Consider the following 24,796-nt stretch of genomic DNA (forward strand, 5'->3'; position numbering starts at 1 on the left):
CCATTTACCTTCTTTTGTGAAATGCCAGATCAATTTCACCTGTCGATGAAGGTAATTTTATTTTTAATACCAGACTTATGAAACCCACTGGATCTTTATTTTTATTCATTGGCAGAGCTTTAGTTCTTAAATATAAAATAGAGAAACGTCGACTTTCATTTTGCTTTCATTTAGTCATAATAATAATCGGGGCTATTTATTGCAAATGTTAGTGCTTCTGTTTTCTTCCTAGCTTATTATTTCCTCTTGAGCTCTTGTTCCCTCTCGAATACCCAATAAAGGGGAATCTCTCCTGCAATCCTAGTCAAATCCTTTACCCAGAAAACTCAACCCATGAAGATCTCTCTCAAATATTTATTTTCAAAAGTTGTTTTCATTTTTCTTTGTCTTTAAATTATGAGTTGAGATATTACCTATGAAATGAAGAAAGTGGTGAAATCCTGCCCAGATGGCCCATTAGAGCAGAAAGAAGGTGTGCATGTCTGAACTAAATTTAAAGAATAACAATAAACTGTGGGTTACAAACTATATCTCTCCCATATTCTAATACAAAACAGGATTTCTGAATTTATACTGGGAACTCATACAGCATTAGATATGATTTGGATAAATAAGAACGATTGGGGAGAAATTTTTTAATGACTCTAGAGTCTGTAACTAGAGTATTAGCTTTTGCCCTTAAAGAGTAGTGAACTTGTACTATAACTTAACAGTCTTAAACATGAACAGACTAAATGACATTTTAGACTCCTGAAAGAGAAGTCTTAATTTTCAAGGATGACTTCTTCCATTTTCCTCTCCCCCACTGGGCGCATTGTCCTTGTCAGTAAGCATCTGTTATGTGAGTGAAGGAGGCACATAGAAGGCTGTGAGTAGATATCTGATAAACTTTAAGGCTTATTTGAAGGATTTGTCTATAGTCTATCTTAACTTTTTGCCCCTTTTTTTATCAGTCTTTCCTATCGTTAATTGCTCAAGTCTTACTTGAACAGCTGTTACAACAACACTCCATCTTTGGCACATAGCCAACTTTCCCTTTCATTCAGAATAATACGTGGTAGGCTGGACTTTCACCATTAGATTAGAGAGGATTAAGTAAATGGTATAATAAACCTTAAGAGTCTTATGGGTAGAAACTTACCCATAATTTTTCCCTGGAACGTTTTCTTTTTAAATATTTAAAGCAATTTATTTTTAATAATTTTAAGGAAAAAATTATGTAAAATGTTCTCATAAGAATAAATGTGTATTCCTGATGTATCATTTGAGTTCAACATCATGATGTAACTAGGATGGTAATCCTCACAGATTCCCTATCATTTGCCATCTTTGCTGGAACCTTTTTTTTTTAATGGTATACCTTACCTGCACTTTTTTTCTTAGATCCTGCAAATACAACAATGTATGGAGAGGGTCAACAACTTGAGTACACATAGCTGTCACCTGAAGGATTAAGTGCCAGTTAAAACAAAGACAATTGTGAAAACAATATGGAGAAACTAATAGAATAAGACAAGAACTAACATGGACTCCATGACCCCTACATGGTCTCTGAATGGACCCTCTAAGAGATCTGTAAATTTCTTGAAATTGTGTGCAAAATGTTCTGTGTATGTGCCTGTGAACATTTTCCTGCTGCATCTTTCTTGGATTCTGCAAGAAGTTCTAGATTAAGACAGTTTAAGAAAGAAATGAAAGCATCTGAGCAAGAAAAGAAAAGAAGGATTCATAAAATAGAGAGGTGAATATGTTGGGGAGTGATTGAAGGCTTTCTGCAATTGTCAGATGCTACCAATTGGCATCAATTGCTATGGCTTGTCTAGCCATTTAGTGGGAAAGCATATATGTTCATTGCACATTTAGAGTTATTAAAAATAATCACACATTGATAATATAAATGTAAACAAAAATTGAGGTTAATAAACCTATATAGTTCTATTTTAAGACATCTTAATTAGACTTTGCAACAGCTGGGTGATAGATTTCCTAAAATTACTTGCTAAAGCGTAATGTGAATTTGTAAATAGGCTCATCAAGCCTTGAAAGCATAATGAAGCTCTTCTAAGCTGGGCCACTTTATTAAAATAAGAATAATGTCATAAATATTATAGGTCTGGTAAATTGGCTTCATTTGTTAAGTGGGCATTGTTATTAGCTGGTAAATATGCCATAAAATGAATAAAAAATCTTACGACTTAGAAATATATATTAAATATTAAAATAAAAGCTAAATTCACTTCCCATTAAGAAGTGTTCCTTTTCATTAAGGCTTATAATTGCTTCTGATATATCTGTTAACAAAGCCTGGGAATATTCCCCTCCTCTTAGAACTCCCTCTGTTGGTGACAAGAGACAAACAATAAACAAATGGGCATGCAAATATACGCCATAAATTCAAGTAGTGATAAGTGGTATGATGGAAAATAAACCAGAGTAAGAAGGAAAAAATGGTTGGAAGGCACTCTTACTTAAGAAGTCCAAGAACAAAGAAATAACCTTAATATTGTCAGATTTTGGCTATTGTGGACATGATAGGAAATATATAATACATATGGCAGAGACAAAATCAAACTAGTAATTTAGGAATATTCGAACATGCAAGTTTTAAGCATAAAGAATGTTGATTAATCAAAAATTAATCTGCCAAAGGAATCAAAGAACAGAAGCCCTAAAAATATCTAAAACACGAGGCCGGCCCATGGTGTAGTGGTTAAGTGCGCAGGCTCCACTGCTGGCGGCCCAGGTTCGGATCCCGGGCGCGCACCAACGCACCACTTGTCAGGCCATGCTGTGGTGGCGTCCCATATAAAGTGGAGGAAGATGGGCACAGATGTTAGCCCAGGGCCAGTCTTCCTCAGCAAAAAGAGGAGGATTAGCATGGATGTTAGCTCAGGGCAGATCTTCCTCACAAAAAAAAAAAAAAAAAAGAAAATCTAAAACACAAAATTGTACCTTATGACTCATAAACTTCTCTTTCAAGCCACAAGAGTTTGTAACTAAATCATACATTTATTTCAGAATGTTGATGAGGTCATTTTTATATGTTCAAAATTTTTTCCTTCTCTTTTATTCAGGAATTCATTTATTTAGGAAATACATATTCTAATTCAAATAATTATTTTATGAAACACATTATTAGTCATCTATGGACTCACAGGCTCATAGATGGAAGCTTATTAGACAGGCAACATTTTGGACTTAATCAGTGTCAAGGTCTTGTAGACCAGCACTATCTTCATGGCTAAATCATGTATTTTAATGAGACTAAAGAAAACACTTGCTTCAACCTTCGTGAAATGGTCTTGGTCATTGTGGGCTGATGAATGGAAATCATGCATTTGTTATCTGCCATTTGTTCCTCATGTTACACATTCTGATCCACGTGTTTTTCCTTGTTCTGTTTCATTTCCAGTCTTTCTATTTCCCTGGATTTTCGTATCATTCAAGTTGGAAGACTCAGCTACATCGACTTAAATTAGTTTTTATTTTATTTAGTCTGTTAAAAAAATGAAGTTCAAAAAGAAAAAGTGAATTTATTAAATATTGATTGAGTGTTAACATAAGGTAATGTGCTAGATACTGAGGGAGACCAATACAAAAAAAAAAAAAATCTTACATTCAAAGTACTTGCTTTAAAGTGAGGAGAATGACAAGGAAATATGCCTTATTTCTGTAGCTCAGTGCCCACAATGCCTGGTTTATAACCAAGCACTTAATAAATGTCTGCTAAGTTGATTATAACAATATCACATTTAGGCATGTAAAAAAAAGACAGAGTTCTTATGCACAAATCAAAATGCAACAATTAAGTGTAAGCTTTTTGTGATTTCTTCGACAACCTGGACCTTAATGCATAGAGAGCCCTTTAATTTCTGACTAGCGTCAAGAGAAAGGGCACAAATTCAGCCTACTAGGCTCCAATGGAGAACCAAACAAGCTTAGGAGATAGGTCGAGAGAGGAATCATCCAGTGTTCCACCAAAGAGAGCACGTGGAGTCAGGTAAAACTTACCAACCTGTGCTCAGAAACAGAGTGTGAAACAAAATGGAGCAAGGTCAGACAATGGGGAAGACTGGGGTCAGGAGGAAGAGAGCAAACGACGATCAAAATGCAGGCTGTCTGGAGGGAGGAGAAGGCTCCACTGGAGAGGCACACCCATTGGGAGTGGGAGGTATTGGCCATTTTAAACTGTCCCTTTCCATCTGATCTTGGTTTAGAACTTAGCCTTTTGAACTAAAGCAAAATGGAGTCCTAAGGTATATTAACACTACTTTGAAATATTAACTGCTATTCTTTTTCATAAGGCCTCTTTTTTTTTTTTTTTGGTGAGGCACATTGGTTCTGAGCTAACATCTGTTGCCAATCCTCCTCTTTTTGCTGAGGAAGATTGGCCCTGAGCTAACATCTCTGCCCATCTTCCTCTATTTTGTATGTGGGACGCTGCCACACATGGCTTCACAAGTGGTGCGTAGGTCCACGCCGGGGATTCGAACCTGCAAACCCCGGGGCCACCGAAGCGGAGAGCATGAACTTAACCACTACACCACTGGGCTGGCCCCCATAAGGCCTCTTTTTGATTCCCTTTCTCTTTATGTGGGATGTGGGATGTTACTGCTGAAGAAAAGACGTGTTAAATATCTAGGAAGCTTCCCGTTGTGTTCTTTGAAAATGTAATGATATCAATTACCACTTAGTGACTGCTGTGCATTCTTTACGTATCTTAACCCATTTGATCCTCATGAAAACATTATTATTCTCCCTATTTTAGGAATAAGGAAACTAAGTCCCAGAGTTGTTACGTCTCTGTCCCCAGATTGGATAGCTATTAAGTGGTCGAGCCAGGCTGTCTTGCTCCAAATTCTGTGCTCTTAAATGCTTCGCTATGCAGCCTTTCTTCTGGGAGGAGTTCTAAGAATCCCAATATCATTAAGATTTATGTTCAAAATTTGGATAAGAGGGAGCCCAGAAGCGCTCTTAGGAAGACCTCAAACCCCTCCCCTCCCCATCTCACTCACTGCCTGTCTGTGTTCAGACCTCTTTTTTCTCTCTATTGGTGCAGTTTTCACTTCTGCAGTCCACCGGCTATGGGGCTGGTGTCATCTTGCTCCTCTTTCTTGTCTACAGGCCTTGCTGTCTCCCTTTCCCTAAAAAATTCCCCAGTTCTAAATCTCGTGTTTTCACACTGTGGTAATCTTCCACCTCTCATTGTAGCCGTAATTTACCAAGGCCAAGGTCCTTCCCCTTTCCCTGAAGCTGCGAGCATTTGGCTCACCGTCGCTTTCCCCAACACCCTTCCTATCTTGGTGAAATCAATGTAAACATTGGTGATTCTTCCCAAAACCTAGCCTCTGCTTCCTTTCCTACCCTTCACCACTCATCTTGAATTCCATCCTGCCTCAGCCATAACCATTCCCTCTGTCATATCCCAGGCTTTCTCATTATCATTAATTGCACATCCATAATGTCAGTTTCAGGTACTTCACACTCTGACTACTGCCTCCCGTCTTTCTAGTTCGTTGCCTCGGGTACTCAACTTTAACTGGGATCCAAAATACACTGGTTCCACCAAATTTTCCTTGCCCCTCATCCACCTTGTTCTTCATTTTTCTCCTCATCCAGCTTTTATCCTTGGCCCATCATTGGAATCTATCCCTCTCTTTTCCTTTGTTTTACTCTCCTGGTAAAACTCTACCCTATTTATTTATTTATTTATTTATTTTTAATTTTTTGTTTATTGCAGTAACATTGGTTTATAACATTGTATAATTTTCAGGTTACATCATTATACTTGTATTTCTGGATAGATTACATCATGTTCACCACCCAAATACTAACTACAACCCATCACCACACACTTGTGCCGAATTATCCTTTTCACCCTCCACCCTCCCCCCTTCCCCTCTGGTCACCACCAATCCAATCTCTGTCTCTATGTGTTTGTTTATTGTTGTTATTATCTACTACTTAATGAAGGAGATCATATGGTATTTGACCTTCTCCCTCTGACTTATTTCACTTTGCGTAATACCCTCAATGTCCATCCATGTTGTCACAAATGGCTGGATTTCATCGTTTCTTATGGCTGAGTAGTATCCCATTGTGTATATAAACCACATCTTCTTTATCCATTCGTCCCTTGGTGGGCACTTAGGTTGCTTCCAAGTCTTGGCTATTGTGAATAACGCTGCAATGAACACAGGGGTGCATGTATCTTTATGCATTGATGTTTTCAAGTTCTTTGGATAAATACCCAGCAGTGGAATGGCTGGATCATATGGTAGTTCTATCCTTAATGGGCAAAAGACCTGAGCAGACATTTCTCTACCCTATTTAAATTCAACTCTTTGCCTCTTCTGCGGCTGAAGCAGCACAGGCTGGAGAAGAACACAGGCCATGCTGGCCGCTGTCACTGTGAACTCACGCCCGCCAAAGCCCAGGAGGCCGTTGGTACTGCCCAAAACACTACTGCATTTGCCGCTCTATTCGGATGTCCGCTCTCCTCAGTGATGATTTCATGCCTGTTCCTCTCTCCTCAAGCCTCAAACACTTCTCTCCTGTCTTTATTCTCAACTGAGGACCCTTTCAGGAGTGTAAAATGTCATAGTCATTCTGGAAAACAGTGCGGGAGTTTCATATAAAACTAAACATGCAACCACCATATTGCCCAGAAATGGCACTCTTGGGCATTTATCCCAGAGAAATGGAAACTTATGTTCACACAAAAACAGGTACATGAATGTTCATAGCAGCCCTATCATAATAGCCAAAAAGCTTAAAAGAATCCAGGTGTCCTTCAATGTGTGAATGGTTAGATAAACTGAAGTATATCCATACCATGGAATACTACACAGCACAGAAAAGGAATGGACTATTGATACACACAACAACATGAATGAATATCCTGGGAATTAAACTGCATGAAAAAAGCCAGTCTTAAAAGGTTACATACTGTAGGATTCCATTTATATAACATTCTTGAAATGACAAAATTATAGGAATGGAGAACAGGCTAGTGGTTGCCAGGGACTAGGAATGGGGGAAGGAGGGGTATAGAGGAACATTGTAAGTGGTTAGAAAAGGGCAGCCTGTGGTGCTTGAACTGGTCTGTATCTTGACTGTGGTGGTGAATGCATGGTACACAAATCTACACAAATACTAAAATTGTCTAGAACTAAAAACACACACACAGGCATACACACACAAATGAGTATAATTAAAATGGGAAATCTGAATAAGATTGGAGAATTGTATCCTTGTCAATATCCTAGTTGTGATGTTGTACTATAGTTTTATAAGATGTTACCATTGGGGGAAACTGTATAAAGGGTGCACAGAATCTCTCTGTATTATTCCTTACAACTGCATATAAAGCTATAATTATTTCAAAGCATCAAAAAAATTTCAATTATAAATAATCTGTCAGAAAATACCTTGAGATTTTTGACGGTCCTTCTCCCCAGCAATCTTTCAACAAAGGGCATTAACATCCATTGATGATCTTTGCCTGAACAGTTACTGTGTTGGTGGTTGCAAAATGGTGATTTTTTTTTTTTTAATTGATATTTTAATGGTTTCTAACATTGTGAAATTTTGGGTTGTACATTTTTGTTTGTCCATCACCCCATATATGACTCCCTTCACCCCTTGTGCCCACCCCCCACCCCCACTTCCCGGGTAACCACAGTCCAGTTTTCTCTGTCCATGTGTTGGTTTATATTCCACATATGAGTGAGATCATACAGTGTTTGTCTTTCTCTTTCTGGCTTATTTCACTTAACATAATACGCTCCAGGCCCATCCATGTTGTTGCAAATGGGACGATTTTGTCTTTTTTTATGGCTGAGTAGTATTCCATTGTATATATATACCACATTTTCTTAATCCAATCGTCAGTCGAGGGACACTTAGGTTGCTTCCACTTCTTGGCTATGGTGAATAATGCTGCAATGAACATAGGGGTGCATAAGCCTCTTTGGATTGTTGATTTCAGGTGCGTTGGATAGATTCCCAGTAGTGGGATGGCTGGATCATAGGGCATCTCTGTTTTTAATTCTTTGAGGAATCTCCATACCATTTTCCATAGAGGCTGCACCAATTTGCATTCCCACCAGCTGTGTATGAGGGTTCCTGTTTCTCCACATCCTCTCCAACATTTGTTGTTTTTTGTCTTGGTGATTATAGCCATTCTAACGCGCGTGAGGTGGTATCTTAGTGTTGTTTTGATTTGCATTTCCTTGATGATTAGTGATGTTGAGCATCTTTTCATGTGCCTATTGGCCATCTGTATGTCTTCCTTGGAGAAGTGTCTGTTCATTTCCTCTGCCCATTTTTTGATCGGGTTGTTTGTTTTTTTGTTGTTCAATTGTGTGAGTTCTTTATATATTATGGAGATCAACCCCTTGTCAGATGTATGTTTTGCAAATATTCTCTCCCAGCTGGTTGGTTGTTTGTTCATCTTGATTCTGGTTTCATTTGTCTTATAAAAGCTCTTTAGTCTGATAAAGTCCCACTTGTTTATTTTTTCTTTAGTTTCCCTAGTCTGGGTAGGCATGTCATCCGAAAAGATTCCTTTAAACCCAATGTCAAATAGTGTGTTGCCTATATTTTCTTCTATGAGTTTTATAGTTTCAGGTCTCACCTTCAGGTCTTTGATCCATTTTGAGTTAATTTTTGTGAATGGCGATAGCACATGGTCCACTTTCATTCTTTTGCATGTGGCTGTCCAGTTTTCCCAACACCATTTATTGAAGAGACTTTCCTTTCTCCATTGCATGTCCTTAGCACCTTTGTCGAAAATTAGCTGTCCGTATATGTGTGGTTTTATTTCTGGGCTTTCAATTCTGTTCCATTGATCTGTGTGTCTGTTTTTGTACCAGTACCATGCTGTTTTGATTACTATTGCTTTGTAGTATGTTTTGAAGTCAGGAATTGTGATGCCTCCTGCTTTGTTCTTTTTCTTTAGGATTTCTTTAGCTATTCGGGGTCTTTTTTTGCCCCATATAAATTTTAGTATTCTTTTTTCTATTTCTGTGAAGAATGTCATTGGGATTCTGATTGGGATTGCATTGAATCTGTAGATTGCTTTAGGTAATATAGACGTTTTAACTATGTTTATTCTTCCAATCCACGTGCATGGGATATCTTTCCACTTCTTTATGTCATCGTAGATTTCCCTCAATAATGTCTTGTAGTTCTCATTGTATAGGTCCTTCACCTCCTTGGTAAGATTTATTCCTAGGTATTTTATTCTTTTTGTTGCAATTGTAAATGGTATTATCTTTTTGAGCTCTCTTTCTGTTAGTTCATTATTAGCATATAGAAATGCAACTGATTTTTGTAGATTGATTTTGTACCCTGCAACTTTGCTGTAGTTGTTGATTGTTTCTAACAGTTTTCCAACAGATTCTTTAGGGTTTTCTATATATACAATCATGTCATCTGCAAATAGTGAGAGTTTCACTTCTTCGTTACCTATTTGGATTCCTTTTATTCCTTTTTCTTGCCTAATTGCTCTGGCCAAAACCTCCAGTACTATGTTGAACAGGAGTGGTGAGAGTGGGCAGCCCTGCCTCGTTCCTGTTCTCAGAGGAATGGCTTTCAGTCTTTCCCCGTTGAGTATGATGTTAGCTGTGGGTTTGTCATATATGGCCTTTATTATGTTGAGGTACTTTCCTTCTATTCCCATTTTATTGAGAGTTTTTATCATAAATGGATGTTGTATCTTGTCAAATGCCTTCTCTGCGTCTATTGAGACGATCATGTGGTTTTTATTCTTTGTTTTGTTGATGTGATGTATCACGTTGATTGATTTGCGGATGTTGAACCATCCCTGCATCTCTGGTATAAATCCCACTTGATCATGGTGTATGATCTTTTTAATATATTGTTGTATTTGGTTTGCCAATATTTTGTTGAGGATTTTTGCATCAATGTTCATCAGCGATATTGGCCTGTAATTTTCTTTCTTTGTATTGTCTTTACCTGGTTTTGGTATCAGGGTGATGTTGGCCTCATAGAATGATTCAGGAAGTATTCCATCTTTCTCTATTTTTTGGAATAGTTTGAGGAGGATGGGTATTAAATCTTCTTTGAATGTTTGGTAAAATTCACTGGAGAAACCATCTGGTCCTGGACTTTTATTTTTTGGGAGGTTTTTGATTACTATTTCAATCTCTTTACTTGTGATTGGTCTATTCAGATTCTCCATTTCTTCTTGGTTCAATTTTGGGAGGTTGTATAAGTCTAAGAATTTATCCATTTCTTCTAGATTGTCCAATTTGTTGGCATATAATTTCTCATAGTATTCTCTTATAATCCTCTGTATTTCCATGGTATCCGTTGTAATTTCTCCTCTTTCATTTCTAATTTTATTTACTTGAGCCTTTTCTCTTTTTTTCTTAGTTAGCCTGGCTAAGGGTTTGTCTATTTTGTTTATCTTCTCGAAGAACCAACTCTTTGTTTCATTAATCCTTTCTACTGTTGTTTTGGTCTCAATATCATTTATTTCTGCTCTGATTTTTATTATTTCTCTCCTTCTGCTGGCTTTGGGCTTTGTTTGTTCTTCTTTTTCTAGTTCTGTTAGGTGTAATTTAAGGTTGCCTATTAGGGCTTTTTCTTGTTTGTTAAGGTGGGCTTGTATTGCTATGAGTTTCCCTCTCAGGACCGCTTTTGCTGCGTCCCATATGGTTTGATATGGCATGTTATCATTTTCGTTTGTTTCCAGATAGTTTTTGATTTCTCCTTTAATTTCATCAATGATCCATTGGTTGTTCAGTAGCATGTTGTTTAATCTCCACATTTTTGTCACTTTCCCAGTTTTTTTTTCCTGGTTCATTTCCAGATTCATAGCCTTATGGTCTGAAAAGATGCTTGTTATGATTTCAATCTTCTTAAATTTATTGAGGCTTGCTTTGTTTCCCAACATATGGTCTATCCTAGAGAATGTTCCATGCGCGCTTGAGAAGAATGTGTAGTCAGCTGTTTTTGGGTGGAGTGCTCTGTATATGTCTACTAGGTCCATCTCGTCCAGTTTTTCATTTAAGTCTAATATTTCTTTATTAACTTTTTGTCTGGATGATCTATCCATTGCTGTAAGTGGGGTGTTAAGATCCCCTACTATTATTGTGTTGTTGTTGATTTCTCCTTTTAGGTTTGTTAATAGTTGTTTTATGTATATTGGTGCTCCTATGTTGGGTGCATATATATTTATAAGTGATATGTCTTCTTGATGGAGTGTCCCTTTTTTTTTTTTTTTTTTTTTTGTGAGGAGATCAGCCCTGTGCTAACATCCGCCAATCCTCCTCTTTTTTTGCTGAGGAAGACGGCCCTGGGCTAACATCCGTGCCCATCTTCCTCCACTCTATGTGGGACGCCGCCACAGCATGGCTTGCCAAGCAGTGCGTCGGTGCGCGCCCGGGATCCGAACCAGCGAACCCCGGGCCGCCGCAGCGGAGCGTGCGCACTTAACCGCTTGCGCCACCGGGCCGGCCCCTGGAGTGTCCCTTTTATCATTATATATTTCCCTTCTTTGTCTTTCTTAACCTGTTTTATCTTGAAGTCTACTTTGTCTGATATGAGTATGGCAACACCTGCTTTCTTTTGTTTGCCATTAGCTTGGAGTATTGTCTTCCATCCTTTCACTCTGAGCCTGTGCTTGTCTTTAGTGCTAAGATGTGTTTCCTGAAGGCAGCATATTGTTGGGTCTTGCTTTTTAATCCATCCTGCCACTCTGTATCTTTTGATTGGAGAGTTCAATCCATTTACATTTAGGGTAATTATTGAAATATGAGGGTTGAATGTTGCTGTTTTGTCACTTATTTTCTGGTTCTTTTGCATTTCCTTTGTTTCTTGTCCCATTTGTTTTGGACTGCCAATTCAGTTTGGTTGTTCTGTCTTATGATTCTTCTAGTTTTCTCTTTGTTTATCATATGTGGTTTTAATTTGATTATTTGTTTAGTGGTTACCTTGAGGTTTGGGCAAAAAATCTTCTGTATGAGATAGTCCATTATCTGATAGCCTCCTATTTCCTTATACTAAGTCAATTCAGTCACTTTCCTCTTCCCCTTCTAAGTTGCTCTTGTTATACCTTATTCTATCTTGTGTTGTGGCTGTGTGTTTACAGTGATGAGGTTAAATTTATTTTTGGTGAATTTCTTCCTTTGATCTTTGAGTTTAGTATTTAAGTGGTTGCTAACCTATTCCGGTAAAGATCTACTATTTCTCTGATTTTGTCTACCTACTTTTCTCCTTACTCCAAGCTTTGTGTTCCCTTTCTCTTCTTGTTTTCAGGCCTGAGGGCCTTCTTGAGTATTTCTTGTAGTGGCGGTCTCGTGACCATGAACTCCCTTAGCTTTTGTTTATCTGGGAGAGTTACTATTTCTCCATCATATTTGAAGGATATTTTTGCTGGATAGAGTATTCTTGGCTGAAAGTTTTTGTCTTTTAGTATTTTGAATATATCATTCCAGTCTCTTCTAGCCTGAAATGTTTCTGTTGAGAAATCCGCTGAGAGCCTGATGGGAGTTCCTTTGTACGTTATTTTTTGTTTTTGTCTAGCTGCCCTTAATATTGTTTCTTTGTCGTTGACCCTGGCTAGCCTTACCACTAGGTGTCGTGGTGAAGGCCTTTGTCTGTTAATATATATAGGTGTCCTGTTGGCTTCGCTTACTGGTATTTCCTGCTCCTTCCCCAGATTTGGGAAATTCTCAGCTATTATTTCCTTGAATAGGCTCTCTGTTCCTCTTTCCCTCTCCTCTCCCTCAGGAATACCTATAATTCTTATGTTACATTTTCTAATAGAGTCCGATATTTCTCGGAGTCTTTCTTCATTTCTTTTTAGTCTTAGTTCTCTCTCTTCTTCCATCTGGAGTATATCTGTATTCCTATCCTCTAAAGTACTAATTCTTTCCTCCATATTGTCAGCTCTGTTCTTTAAAGATTCCAGATTCTCCTTTATCTCCTCCATTGTGTTCTTCATCTCCATCAGCACTGATAGGTTTTTCTTTATGATTTCAATCTCTTTTGTGAAGAAACTCCTAATCTCATTGAATTGTTTGTCTGTGTTGTCTCGTATTTCGTTGAGTGTTTTTATGATAGCTATTTTGAAATCTCTGTCATTTAGTTTATGGATTTCTGTGTCTTCGGGGTTGATTTCTGGGTGCTTGTCATTTTGTTTCTGGTCTGGTGATTTAATATATTTTTGCATTGTGGTTCCTGTGTTGGTTTTGATTTTCCTCATCCTGGAAGTCTCTGGTTGCAATTTCCACCTGCCGCCACTGTCTGGTGGTAAAGGGCTGTGTAGTCTAAGCCCCCTGCGCTCTGCCCCAGTTTTTCTGCTGCGATTCGCAGTTTTGCTTTGTTTTGTTTTGTTTTGTTTTCCCCACTGCGATCCACGGGTCCAGTCCAGTTTATTCAGGTCTGCCTCGGACCGCTAGATCTGGTCGAGCTGCAGACTCCGGGTTGCGGGGAGTGGGGAGCTCTCTCTTTTGCCCTCTGGGTCCCTGACGTGGGAGGCTTCTCGTTCGCCCCTCTTTATCCGCTCTCTGGGGTGCTCAGATGTTGATGGTAGCCTGTGGCTCCTCTGAGCCCTCTGTGCGGGAGTTTCCCACTGGCTGAGAGAGCCCGAAGAGCTACAGTTTCCCGCCGAGGGCCGCCCCTCCCCCCTCTCTGGGAGCCGCGCGGACCGGGATCGCTGATCTGATGGGGAGGGAGCGGAGTTCTCCTTACCTCTCCCCACTTCCTCCGGGGGCCCAGCACGTTCCGCTCTCAGATGTGCGGCAGTGTGCATCCCTCCGCTCTAGCTTTTCACTGTCTGGGATTCCGTTGTTGGTCTGTGGCTGTTACTTTTGTTGTATCTTGTGGGGGAAGAATTCATGGGAAAGCTCACTCCGCCATGATGCTGATGTCACTCTCAAAATGGTGATTTTTTGATTCTATCATTCCTTCTAAATTTATTAACTAGCATTATCCTGGGGGAAAAAAAAAAAGCCTTTTTTCCACCCTGATCTTCTCTATCAGAACCCTAACTTTGAGGTGAACAGTGAGATGGAGCTGTTGATCTTTGCCCACTGATGATGTACAATGTCATTTTGCCATTTCCTACCTCCTGTTAGGCAGTGTTGAACCTGGTACTTCCATTAAGACAGCTTGAGATGTTCTGCTCTGTGCCGTGAAACTCATCTGGTTGTTTTTTTACCAAGCGTCCTCTGCATATGGCCTGGTGGGGGTGGTGACAATGCATGTAACCTCCTCTCTTGCTCCTTTGCCTTCTCCTCTGGGCCTTCCTTCTGAGTACCTTTAGAAAGGATTCTCTCTCCTTCCTGCCTCGGAGAGACTTCCTCTATATCATGTCTTTTTCTTTCCTAAGGTGACATTTGCCATTTCCTTCCTTTGGGCAATAAGAGGGAAAGAAATGGGATTATAGAGAAGACCTTGGGGACAATTTTTAAAACTGTATGTGGTTGCCACTTGGACTTGTAAGTTGTCCAGTCAGACACTGTCTTGAGAAGTTGGGGGAGAGAACCATGAAGGACCGAGCATTTACCCAAAGGACCCTGGCTTTATCACAAAGAAATGCTTCCAAATGTACAAAGACTCTTTTAGACTGGAAGAAACTGAGAGACATTTGATTGCCAATTCTGGTTCCATCTTTCCTTCTACCCCATCCTACCTCAGAGCTAAGCAGCGTGATAGGACTAGTGAGGAAATTTATTTCGATTATAGAAATTAAAGTTTCCATTTTTAAAAAATTTTGTTATAGTATGTTAAAATAGTTATCCCATTACATGTGTTGGCTTGCATTTGTTTTGTAAATCAGGGAATTTCATATAATAATCTGAACTTTCTACCTCCTCTTAAAAATATTAGAATATCCATTCAAAGTGGGCTTTAATTCCCACCTGGCCACAATTGGTAGGAGCTGATTAGCATCTCCCTGCTTAGAGGGGGCAGGAGTTTCAGTTTGCCATATTTCTTACCTGTACCCACTTGGGAAATTGTTAATGAGGTACCAAAGGATGTCTAAGCAAGAAGATAGTCTGTATATCCATGATCCTTAGGGAAAATTTTACTAATTTGTCCATAAATCTGCATAGCAAAATAATTGAATGAAAATTTGCTTGTAGATTTTCTTTACTTACTACAGCTAATTGATAATGTCATCATCATTGAAAATTAACATTTAAATATTTCTTCAGCTTGAAGGTGGAGCCCAAGACTAAAGGATTAAAACAGCAGCAACAGCAACATAAGAAACTTCTGGCAGCAATGCTTTCTCAAGATTCTTTTGAGTCTGTCCACAGCCCTACCCCATCTGTAACAGAAGAAGATATTGATAATGAAGATGATGCAATGGAATTGCTGGGTAATTTTAAAAATTAATAATTTCTCTTTTTCTTCTTCTCTGGCATTGTAAAAATGTGCAGTGATTAAGAGATTTTAAAATTTTTAAATGGTTTTGTCTTAGGGGAAAGAAACCATTTACCACATACTTTTATTTACATTAGACTTTCATGAAGTTGCGTGTAAGAACTAAAGTTGAAATCACCTAAGCGTGCGAAGTATTTATTAGACTGTATTTTGTGCTTTGTATATGCAGCACTTTACCTTCTGACTATTTAATCAAGCTTTATTCTGTGTGCAATTGTGATATAAATTCAAGTCTGTCTGCTTTATTCTCTGATTATGATTGCCTTGATCACATTTTTTGTCTATAAAATGTATCCAAAGTACATATTTCAGCCCTCATTCCAAGATGTCGCTCTGTTGTTCCAAGGATGTTTTAGAAAAATAGAGTAAAACTTAAAGGGGCAAATAGTATATTAATGTTTTATGTCTTCCATAAATGACAGGAAAGTTTGCAGAGATTTCAGTATTTTTATAGGCCCATTACTTTCATGAAAACCTTATGCATGTTTTATATGTAGGAAATGCTTTTATGTCTTTTAATGAAGTAAATGTATGTTTTTGTTTCATCAGAAATCTCTGCAGAGTAGTTTTTCTAAATTGAACTTCCCTTTGGAAAACCATTTTTCCAAAAGAAGGAAATGAAATTTTATTTCAGAGACAGTGATCCGCATATAAAACAATGTGTTTTTAATTCAGTGATATCGGTTATTCTATTCTAAATAATTAGAACAATTTTCAAATACTTTGTAACAAAATGCTAGAAAGTGGATAAATAATGTTACTATTTGAAAGTAACATTATTTGAAAGTTACTATTTGAAAGTTACTATTTGAAAGTTACTATTTGAAAGTAAACTTCAAATAAGTTTACCATAAAGAATGAGTCCCATAAATATACAGAGATTTTTTTTAATTCTTTTTTTTTCCCTAAACCAGCTTCCTAGGCTTTAAGTCTTTATGGAGATCATTATAATAAATTATGTAGGTCTCCATGCATAGGCTTACAAAGATGTTATTTAATCAATGATGGCAGGTTCTCCGGTGTTTTCTGATGTTATAATAACTACATTCATTCCAGCATTGAGAAGGCTGTGTCATGTCACTTTCACTTCATGCTATTCATCTTTTTTTTAAGGAATCTTATTTCCCCACCTCCAAATCATTAATGTGGCAGATGTGCCAGATGTGGTGGTGGTACCTTCGTTCAACTTCCATTCAACAAACATCTACTGAGCATTTACTATGTGCTAAGCACTGGGCTTGGTCTTGGGGACATGAAAATAAAATAATCATGGTTTCTGTTTGCAGGAACTTTACATTCTAGTGTTCAAGATAAAAATGTAAATACATCACTCTAATAGTTTCTGCTATAGATGCTAATTTGATTAAGCACACAGATGTTTATATGGATAACACCTAATGCAGAAGTAGGGGGCGGTGATCAGGGAATGTGTCCTAGAGAAACTGACTCCTCTGGTGAGTCCAGAGGACAAGTAGATGTAAGTTCAGCAGATAGAGTATGGTCATTACCCCTGTAGGTTTGCTCTCGTAAGAATGGACTCTTTTGCAATTGTGCTTCATGACTGTGCCTATCAATTGTTCCCCTGTTTTGGTCAGTAACAGTGAAGAGGGCACATCTTGAACAATGGAAGGGGCAGGATGTTGCCCATATAACATCAATGTTGGCGTTTTGGTACATTGACATCGGCTTGTGTCAATATCTTTTTCTCTCTCTCCTTTCCTTTAAATGACAGCTCATGGTCAGCCGATATCACGTGAAGGCAGTTATACTCTTATCTTGCAAAGAGAATCTTTTGAAGAAATCCAGGCATGCTCAGAATCACTTTGGGGTTCCTGTTAGCCTCAGAAATATCTAGTCAGAGTGGAGGAAATCATATAACTTCAGTGATATCAAGGGATTCTTTAAGGACAGGCAGGTGTCCACTCAGTGCTGGTACCCAGAAGATCTCAGCTCCTCTGTTCTGGAGTTTCTAGTCTCCCAAGCTGAAGATCAGAGGATTGGGTTTCGGAGATTACCTAATGTGAGCAGTTAATAGCTGGTCCTTATTTATTTATTTTTTTTCATTTAGACATTTTAGCTTGTGGTCTGAGCAAATTTAAGAATGATACATAGTTGCAGTTTGGACTTTCTCCCTGTAACTCCATGTATCTCAGCACAGGCAACTGGAGGTGTACTAATGCTGGGTCTCATCTAGCTAATGGCTCATCTCTGATATGAGATCAAACAGATGTACATGAATAATTTCAGTTAATACAAATGTTAAGAATCTTTTCAGCTATAATATGGTAATAAATGAATATGTGAATTATGGGTATAAAATAAAATGGTTGTTAAGATATTCAATTTTAAGACCTGATGTCTTCAGTAGACATGTATATCTCTATCAATATTCTTTTATTCCATTAGATTTCAAGTCCTACACCAATTGATGCAATACTCCTAAATTGATTTAGAAACTGTATGATATCTACCATCCTGGTTCTTTTAATATTAGATTTACATCATTTTGTTTATTATTAAAGAATCTTAAGACAATATTTCTGAAACTGTGATTCCAGAGAAACATATGTGATTGTACATATTTGAGGAAAATACAGATGCTAAGTTCTTGAAAATTTATTTGGCATCAAATTTTAGTACATAGAATCATTGTAAAATGCAACAGAGACATCTGGTGTTTAAAATATCTTTTTGAATCTACAACCTTGTATGGAATGAGTTTGCTGTAGCGTCTATGTGTTAAGGGTTTGACTTATTGTTATCTATACCAGGTATAACTGGCTGAAAAATTTACTTATTATGCGTGGGAAGCAGTCTGTACATTTTGTGAAGTGATAAACAAGTAAAAAGTATAATTATTAGTTAATGTTAATGTATAGTAAAAGATTATTCCTTGGTAAAATTGGTTGATTTGACGAGACAAAAAGAGCCTTTTAATTGAACTAGTAGAAGTTAGTAAAACTATTGACCCTTGTTTTGTTTGTTAAGGAATCTAGCATTGTTAACCCATACTAGTATTTAATTAACATTAATTCTTTTAAGTTGTTTAATTGTATTTTTGTGGATTTCTTTTCTCAGTATATTGGGCATGTGAAAATATTACAGTACGACATTTCTGATTTTTTAAGTAGATTAAATATTTTCTGTAAGATTGCTATAAATACTACTTATAAATTCATAGTACAAAAGTAGCTTATTATGAAATTAATATATACCAGAGAATAAAATATCCAGATTTGTGCAATTTTAAGATATAACAATTTTAAGCACCTTTGAAATTGTTGTTCTAATTATAGAAGGTATTGAATAAAATATCTGCCAAGTCACCTCAAACTAACTAGTTCTTAACTTCAAATATAAGATATTTGCAAATATTTTAGTAATTATATTGGAAATTAATGATCACAATGAATAAAACATTATAAAGGATCTTCACATATTTTTTAAAGTTATTAAAATCAATAGTTTTTCAAAAGTGGAGAGACAAATTATAATAGTTAAAAGAGATTTATGATAATCCCTATATATTAACTTTCATGGAAAGTTTGAGGAACTTCATTAGTTTAAAAGATATTTCAGCTTGTAAATATGAGCCCATTTTCATTACATTACATTCATTTTTCATCTTATTCTTGATGAAATGCTAATTGCAATTGTGTGTTTGATTATTGTCTATATAATTTTTACTCATTTAAAAATATCAGCTTTATTTGAAAGACACAACTACTTTTCTTACACATCTTAGTATGGAATATAACTAGAAAAAGTTTTTTTAGGCTTTCTCAAAATTGATGGTGAGGCAAATATCTAAAAATCACGTTCCAGAGATGCTAAAAAAGAAAAACAGCATTAGTCATGCTTTATACTTTCTGGTCTTAGCTCATAATCATATAAAAGATTAAAACTGAAGTTACATTTCCAAAAACAAAAAAGGTGATTACAAATATACTTTATTCATTTTAAATTTAATAATTAAGAACAAGTATAATTCTACTGGTATTCTTTACAGAATATAGTCATTGAGTTTCTAAAACCCTCATATCTTACCAAATTTTGTAAAATATACACTTAATTTTCTAGAGGGACTTGTTACACTGAGGTGATCCTTTGGAAAATGCTTTTGCATTGTGACCAACCTTTGTAAAGTAAACATTCACTCTTTCTTCTGTTATTTCTTTTTTAAGTTGGAGGCTTCTTAAAGCAGAAAGTACCCATGTTTGTAAAATAAGAACATGCATTTCACCTCATGAGAAATGGATGCTGTCACTTAATGATGTTAAAAAAAGGCAGAGAGCGTTAAGTGTTAAAAAAAATCTATCCACTTACGTATTTACCTGTATTTTAATGATCTAGTGAAATAGTGTGAAGCATAAGGAAACAAACATACAAACTTTATTTCTTTTGAGTATTGATCATTGGGAGTATCAGGATAACAAAATTTGTCACTTTAAAATGAAGATTCTTGGTAGAAAAGATTCTTTTAAAAAGTCTGAGGGCCAGCCTGGTGGCGTAGTGGTTGGGTTCACGCACTCTGCTTCAGCGGCCCAGGGTTTGTGGGTTCGGATCCCGGGCACGGACCCATATACCACTCGTCAAGCCATGCTGTGGCGGCGTCCCATGTACAAAAAAATAGAGGAAGATTGGCACAGATGTTGGCTCAGGGACAATCTTCCTCACCAAAAAAAAAAGTCTGAGGACTTTCAAAATTAAATTTATGGATCCTTTAATATTGTCTGTAAGACTGCTTTAAATACTGCTTAGAAATTCATTCAGCATAGTACCAAAGTAACTTAATATGGAATTAGTACGTATTGGAGATTAAATATCCAAATTTGTAGAGTGTTAAGATATAACAATTTTGAGCACCACTGAAGTTAGTGCTCTAAATCTAGAACATGCTGAATAAAATATCTTCCAAATCATCTCAATCCAAGTAGCTCTCATTTTTAAGTATAAAATGTTCTCAAAAATTCCAATAATTATACTGGCAATGGATGACCACCACTAACCAAACATTGTAGAAAATTGGCACATACATTTTTAAATGTTCACTAAATGAATTAGTATAATTGGAAAACTAGGACCTCACCCAGATGTATGAAAATATCTTTCACATGCTAAATAATAAATATTTCCTCCTGTTAAGCCGCATTATATATTGTAACAAAAGTTCTATGAAATGCCTCTGCTGTAGAGTCTTGTCCTATATTTCTGAATTCTAACTTCAGCTTGTTTTAGTGCCATCATTGTGGGCACAGATGCCAAATGACCCCTGATTGAAGGGTGGCCTGAGTGAAGCTGAATAGCTTGTCTCTCCAGATTACAGTGACGGCATTTGAGAAAATCCACTCAAACGCATTCTTTCATTCAGCACATACCATGCACCTTCTCTGTGAACAGTTCTACTTTATCTTAATATACAGCACTAGAAATATTGCGTTTTATATTTTTCTAATTACCTTGACTTCTTTGGGTTTGAGAGAACAGTGAATCTAGTGAATGTTGGCATCTAATAGAACCAAACAATTGATCAGCCTTCGCTTCAGCTCTCAATTAGTCCATTAATTCATGGATAGTTTATTAATTTCTCTACTTAGAAAATGGCTCCGCACATTCCTGGGAGTTCAGATTTGCACAAATATAGACATATTTCATAAAGTATTAACTATTCAGAGATGATTCTCAAAATTTGGTTTGCTTAAGAATTATCTGAGGAGCTTATTTAAATGCAGATTTAAGTGCCCTCTACCCCTAATTTTTGGTTCATTAGATTTGGTTACAGCCCATGAATCAACATTTTTCAACAGGAGTGGAAGAGAGTCAATTCCTACCATCCTTCAAGAGAGTCTGTTGCAGGCAATCTGTAGAACATAAAATGAGAAACTCTAATCTAGTAGGTATGGTCAATGAACTATTTTATTGCTTGATGTAATATAGCCTGAAGCAAGAGGAATATAATTGTAGAAAGTTTAATATTTTACAACAGAAAGAGCATGGAATAGAGATTTCTGAGTTAACCAAGCTCTTTGGAAGTATCTCCTAGAAACAAGGAAGTCTTGCTACAAAGCTTTGGTTAATGCAGCTTGTATTACCTTATTATCGCTGTCTTCCTTCCTGATCTCATATTTCACAGGAGCCCTTGAAAAATGAACTGCTTAAAGTAGAAAAACTACATCAGTTGTGAAGTGGTTCTAGCATAGACCTGAGGACATAGTTTTGTTGAGATTCTATTTTATCGCAGTATCCTATTAAACCTTTATTTAGAATTCTTACTTTGCTTTCATTAGATGTGACTCATAGCCCACTTCACTGCCTTCTAGAAGTACTTGTTTCATGTTTGGAAATGAGTTTGTGTTTCATTCCCTCCATTCTTCATTTATGTTTCTTCTCAACAAAATATCAGAACATTTGCAAATAATAACCAGGGTTTGTCAGTAGAGATTGCCTTTTAAATAAATATAAACTTGTATGCCACCAAAAATATACATCATCCTGCATGATTTACTTTTATGGTATTTAATAAGAAATGTTGCTTTTTTTTTCTTTTAAAAATTTTTCCAATGGTAAAAGTAGATCAACATAGCAGACTAAAGTCAATAATTTGAAAATAAAACCCTAACCCATAAATAAATTATTGACAATTGTCCTTCATCTCAGTTGTATACCTGTGGAAAAATTCCTTTGTTTGAAAGATGCCTGTTTCCAGTATATTGTGGGTAGGTTGTTTAGTGCACATTCCTCACTTTGAAGTAAGTTACAAACTGTTTGACACATAGCAATAATATAAGCTAATGGGCTTTCACATCTTTAGGCCGTAGCTTTTCACTGAGTGTTGTGCAAAGGCCTGAGCCACATTGTGACGTGGTGTACGTGATCAATGGCCGAAGCACTGGGCTGAAACTCTAAGACCAGCTCCAGCCCCCTTGCGGCCTCTTGCTGCCCTGAGCTACAAGTAATTGTAAAATGCTGGTAACAACATCTCACCTTCCCATCACACACGGATGTTGTGGGAATAAAAATGGGATATTCTCTCAAAGTGCTTTTAAATTTTGTTTTTTGTGTTTGTCATGCCTAACAGGAGTATTTGAAACAAGACACTAGCATTTTTATTCAAAACTTTCCTTCCGAATAAAATTATATCCTCGAACCCTCATACATTTTGTCTAGTGATAAGCAAAGATAAAAAAGAGCTTTCTTTAGCTTTGGGAAATTGCCTACTAATAGTGAAAATTGATGATAAATAAGAACTAGAAGTTTGTACTATATGTTTACGTGCTTCTGTGTAAATAAAGCCATGAAAGTGTTGAAAAATCTACAAGTTTTAAAAACTCTTTCAATTATAGTGATAAATATGAAAATATTTGAAACAGCACAATTTTTATGGTTTTGCATTAATTCATTGTATAAACAAATCACAAACAAATTGAAAATCAGTGTTAAATATTATTAGGGTTTTGTTGCTTTTGAAATAAACTTGCCCATTTCAGACACTTAATAAAATGGTGATGTTATGCTTCAAGATAATTCGTTTAGCCATGGTAATGATTTTCATATAATTTGACTGAATTCGAATTAATTTTTTAGTCTATGTTAGAGTCATTTGAAAGTGGTACAAAATCATGACTTTATTGTGTTTTTTTTTTCTTGGTTGAGAATGTGCAAAGAAGTGTAATTAATTCAGCAATTATTTGCATTTTATCATCAAAAACAATAGATATATTAGAGAGCTATTAAAACTCTTCGGAATTGTTTAAAACTTCTGGTATAACTGTAGTAATCTGTTTAGATTTCCATATATTAGAATAACACTGATATCTTATTTAATCATCTCTAAATAGATATCTTAAAATTTTTGGAGTTGAATACTGAATATACATTAACAGAAGAGTGGTCACAAAACTTGTCAATTACTTTCAATATCTGAAAAACAACAGTTTTTGTGAAGTAAAGCTTTATTCAATAATTTTAAAGATACTATATAAACACATTTTTCAAAATCCGAAATGTTTAAACTGGTCATATATATATATTGTGAATTTCTTTTGGCATGAAAATATTATGACTTTCTTTTTCAATAGTCTCATGTTCGGTAATTTCAGAAAGAAAATATTCTTAACAAAAATGAATATACTTTTTGAAAATTGCTCTAAAACTTTTAAATTGAAAAGTGGTAAAGAACACGGTGGGAAAACTATGACAGTATTCTAACAGAGGTAAATTAAGTCTAGTGATTTTATTTTACTTTTCGATTTTTTATTTGTTTCTGCAATAGATGATTGCCTGCCTTATATTAATATAGGATGAATTTGCTTATGTCAGAATATAAACTTAAAATTTTATATAAAATTTTAATTTCTTTAAAACTTACTTTTTCAAGAATTGTCAGAAGGGGGTCCATTAGGCCAGCTATATTTTATCTTGTACGTGCTGACAAATTCACTTTTTAATTACATTTCTTTTGTGACAATATATTTCAATAATTTAATGTAGAATATTATGTAAATCAAATGTAAATGTAAAGCAAAATTTAAATTAACCTTATGAATTAATTTTATGAAAATTCGAATACTATGGGAGATAGTATAGCATAGTATTAGAAATAACAGCAGTAAGCATGAGCTTTGTATCCAGGTCAACCTAGTTGCAAGTTTCACCATTGTTTCTTACTACTTCTATGATTTGAGAACAGTAACTTCTTTCTTCCAAATATCAGATCCATCATCAGAAAAATAAGAATTTTAACAATACTTATATCATAGGGTTTTGTGGAAATTAAGTAAAATAATTCATGTAAAGCACTTAATGTATCTGTTAAAGGATTAGAGCTAGAAAAAAAGATGTGTAACTATAATTTGTATCATTTTTATGCTAATTCCTTTCCTGTCTCCATCTACTGCGTGAGGTTTAGTACGTGTAAAAAAGAAAGTATGACCATAGGAATTTGACCTTATGGGTTTAAATATTTAGTCTTTTATCATAATGATATTTATCAATATCAAATATGCTCCAGGGCCGGCCCCGTGACTCAGCGGTTAAGTGCGCATGCTCCGCTGCTGGCGGCCTGGGTTCGGATCCCGGGCGCACATGGACGCACCGCTTCTCTGGCCATGCTGAGGCCGCATCCCACATACAGCAACTAGAAGGATGTGCAGCTATGACATACACAATCTGCTGGGGCTTTGGGAGGAAAAATAAATAAATAAATAAAATCTTTAAAAAAAAAAAATATGCTCCAAATATTTAGAAATTCTTTCAACAAGTACTCTCTACTTGATATTTAAGTGTTCTAATTTTTTCCTTTTTTTTTAAAAATCACAACTTTTTTGGGGTTGGCCCAGTGGTGCAAGCGATTAAGTGCGGGCGCTCCGCT

The 24,796-nt window shown here is 36.3% G+C and overlaps 1 protein-coding gene across 1 annotated transcript in view; it reads left to right on the forward strand.

Moving 5' to 3' along the window:
- The window catches only part of C33H8orf34 (chromosome 33 C8orf34 homolog), a 396,656-nt gene that overhangs the window by 137,544 nt on the left and 234,316 nt on the right, over window positions 1-24,796 (forward strand). The window contains exon 7 of the mRNA XM_058528830.1: window positions 15,195-15,361. Within this exon, the coding sequence (XP_058384813.1) occupies window positions 15,195-15,361 (167 nt within the window). The remainder of the gene's footprint in view (window positions 1-15,194; window positions 15,362-24,796) is intronic.

Source organism: Diceros bicornis, chromosome 33, assembly GCF_020826845.1.
Source record: "Diceros bicornis minor isolate mBicDic1 chromosome 33, mDicBic1.mat.cur, whole genome shotgun sequence".
In the NCBI taxonomy this organism is placed as follows: Eukaryota; Metazoa; Chordata; class Mammalia; order Perissodactyla; family Rhinocerotidae; genus Diceros; species Diceros bicornis.